We start from the raw sequence: 10,106 nt of genomic DNA, 5'->3' as shown, positions 1-10,106 counted from the left end.
CAACAATCTCTAGTGTCCTTTCCTCCAACAATCTCTAGTGTCCTTTCCTCCAACAAAGCATATTTTCCAACTACCAATCCCTCCTCTTTGTTTCCAACTTTTGCATTCCAATCGTCATTAATTATCAAGGCATCTTGATTTCAAGGTTGATAATTTCAGACTGAAGAAGTTGGTAGAATTCTTAGTAGTGCGTAAATTTGAGTAACAGCTGTCTTAAAAGGTGTGTCTTGTAGGTATATAGAGACTGTCTTGTCATAGACAGCATTGTATTTCAAGAGAGAACTTGAGATGTTCTTTTACTGATGGATGTGAAGGCATTCTTCTTTAATAGTAAACCATATGAATGTCTGATTCAGAATGGCCAACAGCAGTCGTTTCAGCTCACAAATGCTTCTCTGTGCTGTTTCACTTTGGACAACTTCCAGTTTGCCTAGATTTATGCCTTGTACACGCCACATTCAGATGATCAATGGGCGTCTGCAGTTAAGTCTTCTCCCTTTGAGGCGTGCCCTATTAGCAAATGAAGTTCTTGAAAGCATTGCTCCTTTCATGTCATTAAGGAGCAAATTTGAGGAGTCAGCTCTTCCTCTCGTATTTTGTGTGCCTTTCAGCTTTCAGGGCCTCATCTTCCAGCATCAAAGCAGATACTGCAATGCCCAAGGTGTTTGGGGGCAAATCCCTCCAAAGTGAACTGCCTAGTCCTTCATCCTAGTCCATTCTTAGGCTGCAAGTGCCGCTGAGATCTATGCACCGTGGATTTTACATACAGCATCACAGCAACACACAAGCCACCACAGTGCCACTAACTGACAGATGTATGGAGACATACATACAATGACACACAGCTATACAAATACATGTATGTATAACATGCCCGCCCACACATGTAATGTGCACACATCCATAAATGTATGCAACAGACAGATGTGTGGAGACATACACACAATGATACACAGCTATACAAATACACATATGTATAACATGCCCGCCCACACATGTAATGTGCACACATCCATAAATGTATGCAACAGACCACATGCACACAGACATACACATATACATTTCCAACACATATACAAGCATATATAAGCATCTTCACATGTGCACACAATGCACACAACATATACATCTATACATGCACACATGCATACATGTGCACACATACATGTACACAACACACACAAGCATGCACACACCCATACACATGCATACATATATGCATATAACATATACCCATATGCATACAAGCAGTACACATATGCACACATCCATACATGTGCACACAATGCATACAACACATACCTGCATACGAATTAAGCATGTATGCATGCGCACACATTCATACATGCGCACACATCCATGTATACAACCTATACACCTATACATGTACACACACATGAACAACATACATACAGATGCACATGGACGTGTAAACACAAATATCACAGAGACCAAGCCCCAGCCTGCAGTCCCCAGCACACACATGCCCAGGTAAGGACCATTTGGGGATATCTGGAGGGCAGTGGAGGCCTTTCCGGGACATGTCAGTCATTTAGAATCAGGGCCGTTGGGTCTCTGCTTACCCCAGCGCGTCAGGATGTGGGCCAGGCTCACGTAGACCTTGGACAGGATGAGGATGAAGATGAGGTTCACCACTGAGCCGGTGAGGCTGGCGATGCGGGATGCCTGGGGGGACACCCTTGGTCAGCACGGGACCAAACATGGTGGTCAGCACCCCACTGGGCAGAAACAGGGTGGACTTACCCAGGCTGCCAGGAGGGTGTTGTTCGACCTGGACACCAGGATTGACATGATGGCCCGGTACAGGATGATGGACACGAGGCACATGACCACTACGGCCACCTGAGGGGTGAGGGAGGGGCGTGCAGAGTAGTGGACTCCGTAGTCCCAGCTCAGCACCTCCTCCAGGAAGTCGCCTTGCTCCCTTCACAGCCTCCTCAGTCCAGTCCAGTGACCGGAGGTGGTAGTCTGACCCTCTAGGCTGGGTGGTCCTGCAGAAGTGGGGGTGGCTTCTGGGCGTCGAGGGAGTTCAGGGTCCTGCTCTCAACACCGTGCGAGCCCTGAACTGGGAGCCCTGGCTCTCTCTGGGGAAGGGGCTTCTACAGGAAGCCCCTCTGTCACCGTCCCAGCCGCCCTCCCAGGCTGAGTCTCCAACTAGGAGGGATTGCAGGATGGGGACCCGAGGCTGGGTTGTGTCTGGGAGGGGAGTGCTCTGCCAGACACCCCACAACCCAGCTCCCAGGACCTTTGGGGGCAGGGAGCGGGCCGGTACCATCATCAGAACCACCACGGAGCCGGCCAGCATGCGCCTAGCTCGGCTCTTCTCGGGGAAGTAGGGTTCATCCTCGCCAGTGATGGGGTTCAGGGCTGTCTTGGGGGCAGCGGCGGCAAACTGGGGTCGTGGCCTCTCCTGGAAAGGCGTGGATGTCGGTGCCGGGGAGGGCGTGGCGAGGGCGTGGCGAGGCGGGGGCGGGGCTCGGCGCACGCCAGGCTCCCACCTCGATGTCCTCGTAGTCCGAGCAGTCCCAGCGATAAGCTAGTGTGGCGCTCTTACGTTTCCAGTACTCCAGCAGCAGCACGGCCCAGAGCGCCATGAAGAGACTGAAGAAGACCGTGCCGCCGTGGTCGAAGAGCCGGCCGGCCTGCAGACGACAGTGGGCACCGCCTGGACCCTCGGTGCCAGGCTCCCTGCCCAGCCTTCCTCCTCTCCCTCCCTCCTGCAGTTCCAGGGTGCTTGCTGGGCTTTGGGACCCAGTGCACGGGTTATGGGGGCAGCCCCAACCGCAGGCTGCGAGGTGGGGTGGGGGGTGCCTGGCAGTCTTGGGGGCCTCCCACCCCATCCACGAAGTCTGAGCCGTTTGTTCTTGCAGTCCCTCCAGAGGTTCAAGGCGGAGACGACCCTGAGCCCCAGGAAACTAGAACCTGAGGTTCCCCGGGGTCTGCACCCTGACGTACATAACACAATGTGTGAGTCTGGGTAGGTGTGCGCCAGCCTTGTTCCCTGTCCCAGAGAAGGGAGCTCAAAACCCAGCCAAACTCAATGCCAGAAGCAGACAGCTACATCTGCGGAGCTGCTGGTGGGTCTGAACCACCGACCTTGCGGTAGGCAAGTCCAGTGCTTATCCTACAGAGCAACCAGAGCTCCTTAGTGAGGGGGGAGGGGGATTTAGAGGGTGACCCAAAGGTGGACCAGGCCCTAGGAGTTCCCTGGCACTTAGCGCCTGAACCTGGCATCACCCTCACCCCACCCCCACCCTGGGCACCTGGATCCCGTGAGCGCCGCCCTCCCGCCCTTCCTGCCCTGGCCTTGCTCTCCCGCACCTTGACCACCTTGACCCTGGAGCAGTGGGAGAGCCACCTCCCACACCGTCCTGCCCGCCCCCCCCATACACACACCTTGACCAGCGCACAGGCACTGGAGAGCTGCCAGAAGGGGCAGTCGGAGCAGAGAGGACACATCTGGAAGCTGTCGTCACTACTGCACAGCTCCTGCCTGTAGGAGGAGGGCTGAGGGGGGCTGTCAGGCCCGCGACTCTCTCAAAAAATGGTGTTTAAAAATGGATGCAAAGGTGAAAACTCAGGGGCTGTGGGGGAGGGGAGGGGCCAACAGGGGGAGCCCAGGGCTGTGATGGGGGTCACAAAGCATGATGCCTTTGTCACCAATCCAGGACTGCCCCCCCACCCCCAGCCCGTGAGTCCTGTCAGCTGTGGACTTTAGTTAGCAATGTTGTAGTAATTTCAGCCATCAATTGCAACGAATGTAACAAAAGCCGGCTGGGAATGACAGGAGAAAGGGTGAGGGCAGGTGGATTCAGCAGCTCTTTGCTTCTGAGCAACTTTGCTGCAAACCTAAACTGCTCTAAAAACTGCTCTAACAAATGAAGCAAATGACTAGTTCTGAGACGATGTTGTGAAATGTCAACTCCATAAGGAAGTAGAATCCAAACTGAGTTCTGGGAGGAAACTTGCCCACGGCGTTGTAAGACGCAAGGGTGAGACCATGGAAGAAAGGAAAAATGCGTGTTGTGCGTTGGTTTGCCTCTAACCCTGGTGGGTGGCTCCCAGGAGGAGGCCCAGAGAGGAGAAGGACCCCTGGGCACACAGCCACCAGGATGTCCCAGAACACCCCTTTTGGAACTGCGGGGATTAGGGTGGGGGTGGTAGCTTCATTAGTCCAGGGCACCCCTGCCACCTGTGTTGGCCTCCAGGGAAGCCCATACACTCATCCCCAGCTCTCTGCACAGGGCCTGGCCCTTGGTCCCTCCCCCTAGCAGACACAGGACAAGGTCTGTGCTGGGGGGACACTCACATGGGTGTGTCTGAGAACATCATGAAACAGCCCACCAGGAACACTAGTGTGCCAACCACAGCTGCTGGCAGGAGCCAACCTGTATAGAACCCTGCAGGGGCATGGGGTCAGCGTCAGGGACCCTGCTCAGGGAAGGCTGGGGATGTCCATTGACAGGAGTGGGGGATCAGTGTCAGGGACATGGGGGGGGTGGGTGCTGGAGGCACAAGAACTGGGGAGGGGCATTGCAGGCGAGGGGGGCTAGAGCGGGGTGGGAGGGGGCTGAGAGAAGAGATGAGGGGGGGTCAGAGGGAAGGGTGCAGCTTCTCTGGAGCAGGCAGGCAGGTGGTGGTCGTAGGTTTGGAGTCAGGGTCCCCACACAACCATAAGCACTCAGTGAGAGACTGCCCAGCAAGGAGGGTTGGTCAGGAGGGGCTGTGAAGGACCCTCAGTGGGCCTCCCTCTTGTGAGGTTGGGACTTCCAAGCACAGAGAGCTGTGCTGGGTATGATCATGCTGAGGGCAGACTCACCCAGCCAGGCGAAGTAGAGAGCCACCTTCTCTCCGAAGTACCTGCGCACGTGGTCCAGCGGCTGGTACTTATTCCACTTGCTCCAGCGGGCCCAGTGTTGTCTCAGGATCTGCCGCTGGTTCAGGGCCTGGGGCTGTGGTCCCTCAGGGGGCAACACAAAGGGGCCCTGGAGGCAAAAGGCCAGTGGGGGTGGGGGGAGGCTCAAACCTGGGACCACCTAGTCACCCTGTGGCCATGTGAGGTTGAGGACTGAAGCCACAGAGTCCTGGGGAGAAAGACCATTTCAGTTTTTTATCTGCTGACACCAGGTATGGATGTGGTCAGAGGTGTGGTCAGACCCTATCAGTAGGTCACTGAGATCCAGGGAGCCCCTGGGGCCCCATCCTGACCAGGGCACCCCCCAAGCCCGGGCCCCTCGACACCCCCAAGACTCACATCATGCAGGGGGAATGCTGCCTGGAAGACCCCTTCTGCCAGCAACTGGTCAATCCCAAACAGGCTTTTCTTCTCGTGGCCATATGGGGTCTTGGCCAGGATCTCAAACAGCTGGGGTGGGGTAGGGGACAGAGTAGCCCTGGTCACTTGTCGTGTGACCAGAGGGGCAGGGATGCCCTGCAGCCCTTGGTAGACAGGCTGGTCAAGGTGTTGGCTACAAGGAGAGGTGGGCCCACCTCAGCCTGGCATCACCTTCCTCACAACTACCCCTGGGCAGTGATGGTCACTATTCCAGGTCACAAAGGGGCAGCTCGTCAGAATCAGACCCACCCCTGGTTCACAGCATCACCATGTTTCCAGCCCAGCCCAGGGAACTCCACAGGGCAGCAGCTGTCCTTGGTGGCTTTAGCCTGTGCCATGGGACCCTGACTGTGCCCACCAGGGCCTGGGGATTCGCTCTGTCCACGTCTATCCACCCAGAGTTATCTCAGGCCTGGGGTGTCTGCAGGGTCCTCTGGGCACTTTGGGCATGTCCCCACCCTGTCTCCTGATCACATGCTCACCCTGTGCAGTGAGGGGCAGGGGGTGCAGCCTCTGAAAGCAGGGCCCTATTTCTGTCTTAGCCCTCAGCCCAAAGTCAGAGCCCAAGATCACCCATGAGCCTTCCTGTTCCCTGGACGAGGGGCAGTGTGGGGTGACCTGCAGCATGGCTGCCACTCACAATCTGGTGTCGCTTGGTATTGGTGAAGAAGGTGTTCTGGTTGTCACTCCCCAGGAACCTGCCGCAGGTGAGAACGGAGAGCTCAGGTTCACATGCAGGCATGCAAACACAGGAGCATGCATGAATGGCTACGCACACACGGGAGCACATCCCCACATGGGAGCACATCCCCACACACGGGAGCACATCCCCACACACCGGAGCACATCCCCACATACCAGAGCACATCCCTACACATGGGAGCACATCCCCACGTGGGATCACACCCACACAGGGGAGCACATCCCCACACATGGGAGCATACCCACACTCGGGAGCCTGAGCACACATGGGAGCAGGAACATGGATATAGGAGCAAACACACATGGAGCACACACAGAACATACATCAGACCCACACATATGCACACGTGTCCTCAGAGCCCGCACCCTGACACCTGGAGACGTAAAGGGTTTTGCTGTCCCCTTCCTCGGATGCCTCAGACATCAGGGCCCTCAGCTCTCCAGCAGACTGGGCCCACAGGGCCTGACCATGTTGTGGGCAGGGACAGGGGGAATCTGCAGTGATCATGTAGTCACAGAATGGGATGTCAGGTCTGGGGACCCCTGTGGGTGGGGGCGAGGATGGAGGCTGGATTTCCAGCGGGTAGTTTCTTAGGGTGGACAGTGAGACAGTGCCGGTCACCAAAGCAGTATCTGTAGTGTGGACATGGGGAGAGAGAGTCCTGCCCTGTCTATATGTGGCCATGTTACCAGCTTGTCCAGCTGCCCGGACTGACCAGACCATCTCCAGGCACCGTGCCAGCCCTCAGTGGACATGGAGCTGAGTCAGAGGTGGACCTTAGGGTGTTTGTAGCCTAACCAAGCCACCCGACTGCTGCGGGGGCTCCTAGAAATGACTGGTCAGCATGGCAGCTGGCCCACTGAGTCCAGCAGGGTGGGGTCTGGCGAGGTCGGTGTCGCACACACACACTTTCTGTGCCCTTTTGCACACACATCCCCCTGGCTCTTGTCTGGAGTGACCCTCCTGAGCTTGTCCATGGCGTGGGGCCACCCTTACCTGGGCAGCTTGCTCACTTTGAACTGGCAGGAATAGTATTCGGGGGGCAGGTCGGGCACCTCCTCTTGCAGGATGTTGGGAAGTCTCAATTTCTCCAGTAGACCGGCTGACCAGTTAGAGGCCTGATTGGGCAACTCCTGCCAGGAAAGACCAGGGTGGGGGTGCGGGGTATGGTCATTATCAAGCTGGATGAAGGCAAAGTCCCCCTCACCGCACTCGGAATTTGAGGCAGACGTCGGAAGCAGACCCTTCCTTAGGCTCTGAGGTTGCTTCTCTATAGATTCTTGGAAAGGATGGAGGAGGGGCCAATTGGTCAGCTCCCTGCCATGGTGGCCACGGGCATGGCACAGGGAAGTTCCAGGAGCTACCTGCTCCAGGCAGATTTCCATCCAGGCTGAGCAGCCCCCACCTGACCACCCAGGGCAGGGCCGGACCCTCAGCAAGGGCTCCAGCACATAGGTCAGCCCTGCCCACCCCGCCCAGTTTGAGATCAGGAGTGGGAGCCCTCCGGGGTCGTTGGCATCAGCAGCTGCTTCCAGAGACCACGGCTTGGGGTTGGGTGGGGCCCGGGAGGTCTTCGCCAGCCCTGTGCCCTGTGAGTGCCAGGTACCTGCAGGGGCAGCTTCAGGCGCAGGTCTTCCGCGTAATAGCAGAGCGCAGCCCAGGCCGCACTGAGGAGCATATAGTGTACCGCTGAGTCCTCGTCCTGGATGTCACACTGCAGGGAAGGAGAACTGAGGACATGCATGTGTACATATGTGTTAGTCTGTGTGCATGCAAATGTGTGGGTGAAGGCACTGTTTGGGTACGTGTGGGTGCATGTGGAGATGAATGCACTCATCTGCATGTGTGTCCGTGTATATGCGTGGGAATGCACATGGGTGTGCGCATATGTGTGGTGAATGCAGGAGTGTGATCATGTGTGTGCATGTGGGCTGTGTACAGGAATGCACATGTGTGGATACACATGTGTGGGTGTGTGAAAGCACACAGGACAAACACATATGTGTATGTGTGAGTGCACACATGTGGTCATATGTATGGGGACACACATGTGGGTACGTGTGTGAGCATGTGAGCACACAGGGTGAGCACAGGTGTGTGCACATATGTGGATGTATGCACAGGAATGTACACATGTGGGTACATGTGGGTGGATGTGAACCACATGGGGTGAGTTCACGTGTGCGTGCATGTGTGTGCAATATGTGGAGTGTGTAGGGGGTCCACAAGCCTACATGTGAACATGTGTGCACACATGGAGTGAGCACACGTGTGTACATGTGTGGGCGTGTGTACAGGAATGTATGCACGTGGGTACATGTGCAAACCACATGGGGTGAATGCATGTGTGTGTCCGTGCATGTGTATGCTTACGTGGGTGTGTGTACAGGACTGCACACTTGGGTACATGTGTGTGCATGTGTGAACCACATGGGGTGAATGCACATGCATGTCCATGCCATGTGGGTCAATATGTGTGGATGCACACGGGGTAAATGCACATGTATGTGCACATATGTGGATGTGAGTACAGGAATGCACACCTGTGGGTACATGGAGTATGTAGGGAAATGCACATGAGTGGTTGTACGTGTGTGTATATACATGTGTGTGGGTGCATGAGCATTTGTGTGCCTAGACATGTGGCAGGTGTTAGCCTGCCTGGGGCCACTCAGTTCCATGGGCTAGTCCTCGTATTGAGTATGAGGCTGGTTTACAAAGACTTTCCTTTAATCTCCACAGTAACTACTGGTTAACAGATCACATCTTATAAGCATCACGGCTGCATTTAGAAACACGCTCCACTCTGGTTTGGTGGTGGTTGTTGAGCCCGGTCTAACTCATAGTGAGTCATAGGAATGCCTGGTGAGTTTCAACTGCCAACCTTCCCGTCTAGTGCCTTATCCTATAGACATTTGGTAGGAAATGGAACATCTCCCTTGAATGGCTGGCTCCCACAAAGCTTCTACTCTTTGCTTCCGGACCAGGATGCGCTCTGTGTCAGTCGAGCACTGCTTGGACAGGGCTAGAGGCAGTGCGGGCCAGGACTCCCAGCCACGGGGAACTCACCGAAGGGCCTGGTGTGCCCTGAGGCCTTGTGTGTGTGTGGTGTCACCAAGCAGGTGGAGAGATGAAGACCCCTGTACCTGGTCCACATGCAGTCCAGCTGCACGAAGATTATTCAGAAAGGTCTCCCTCCAGGTCCTGTGTGTGTGTGTCTTGTCTTGGGTGGCGCTGTCCTGCTGCCGAACCTGCTTCAGGTCCTCCTCCCAAACAAGGACGAAGTCTGTGGAGAACCGACAGGGACCGGGGCACGGGGGATGGACTAAGGAGGCCTGCCGGGCCCAGGAAAGGACTGCGCATTCCAGCTGAGAGACACAGGTTTGGGTGGGAAGGTGGAGTCCAGTGATCAGACGCTTCCTTCCACTGACTTCATGGTTTGTAAAATTCTACAAAATACAGTCACCAAGAACACTCCTGGCTGTAGAAAGCAACACCACGACAGTGTCACTCAGGACTCACAGAATATCGGGACTCGTATGTGACATCGAGAGGAAAATAGCATGAGGGGAAAATGGAGTCAAAAGTTGTAAGTTTATTCCATAATGTGGAGCATGACAAAGTACAGTTTTAAGTAGATTGATATAAGTTATAATTCGTCATTTCTAGAGTAATTGTAAAGTCCTGTGTGGTACCGTAGGGTCAGCACTGGACTGTGAACCACAGAACCAGTAGTTCCATCCCACTGACTACTTCTCGGAAACCCTATGCAGGGTCACTATGCGTTGGAACCAATTTGATGGCACTTAACAACAACAATATTAAAAAGCAAATTTGATTTATTCAGTCAACAGGAAGAAAATGAGAAAAATAGAGGCAGAAAGAAGGTCTGCAACGATACAATTTAACGTTCATTCAGATACACGCGTAAACATAGTAACTTCATATGTGCTTATTGTTCAAATACATGTTGTTGCTTTGAACTGCAGTGCTCACCACACAGCACCACAACAGGACTGACTCATGTATGTGTCTGTATGTTAGGCA

The 10,106-nt window shown here is 54.9% G+C and overlaps 1 protein-coding gene across 1 annotated transcript in view; it reads right to left on the bottom strand.

Moving 5' to 3' along the window:
• The window catches only part of ANO7 (anoctamin 7), a 26,829-nt gene that overhangs the window by 13,560 nt on the left and 3,163 nt on the right, over window positions 1–10,106 (bottom strand). The window contains exons 4-15 of the mRNA XM_006875232.1: window positions 9,206–9,345; window positions 7,666–7,773; window positions 7,056–7,192; window positions 5,997–6,054; window positions 5,276–5,386; window positions 4,841–5,006; window positions 4,331–4,421; window positions 3,418–3,514; window positions 2,520–2,663; window positions 2,294–2,431; window positions 1,765–1,863; window positions 1,584–1,686 (exon numbers count right to left, since the gene is read on the bottom strand). Of these exons, the coding sequence (XP_006875294.1) occupies window positions 1,584–1,686; window positions 1,765–1,863; window positions 2,294–2,431; window positions 2,520–2,663; window positions 3,418–3,514; window positions 4,331–4,421; window positions 4,841–5,006; window positions 5,276–5,386; window positions 5,997–6,054; window positions 7,056–7,192; window positions 7,666–7,773; window positions 9,206–9,345 (1,392 nt within the window). The remainder of the gene's footprint in view (window positions 1–1,583; window positions 1,687–1,764; window positions 1,864–2,293; window positions 2,432–2,519; window positions 2,664–3,417; window positions 3,515–4,330; window positions 4,422–4,840; window positions 5,007–5,275; window positions 5,387–5,996; window positions 6,055–7,055; window positions 7,193–7,665; window positions 7,774–9,205; window positions 9,346–10,106) is intronic.

The sequence above is a fragment of the Chrysochloris asiatica genome, unplaced genomic scaffold (assembly GCF_000296735.1).
Source record: "Chrysochloris asiatica unplaced genomic scaffold, ChrAsi1.0 scaffold00314, whole genome shotgun sequence".
Classification (NCBI taxonomy): Eukaryota; Metazoa; Chordata; class Mammalia; order Afrosoricida; family Chrysochloridae; genus Chrysochloris; species Chrysochloris asiatica.
This window is presented reverse-complemented; position numbering and strand designations above follow the sequence as displayed.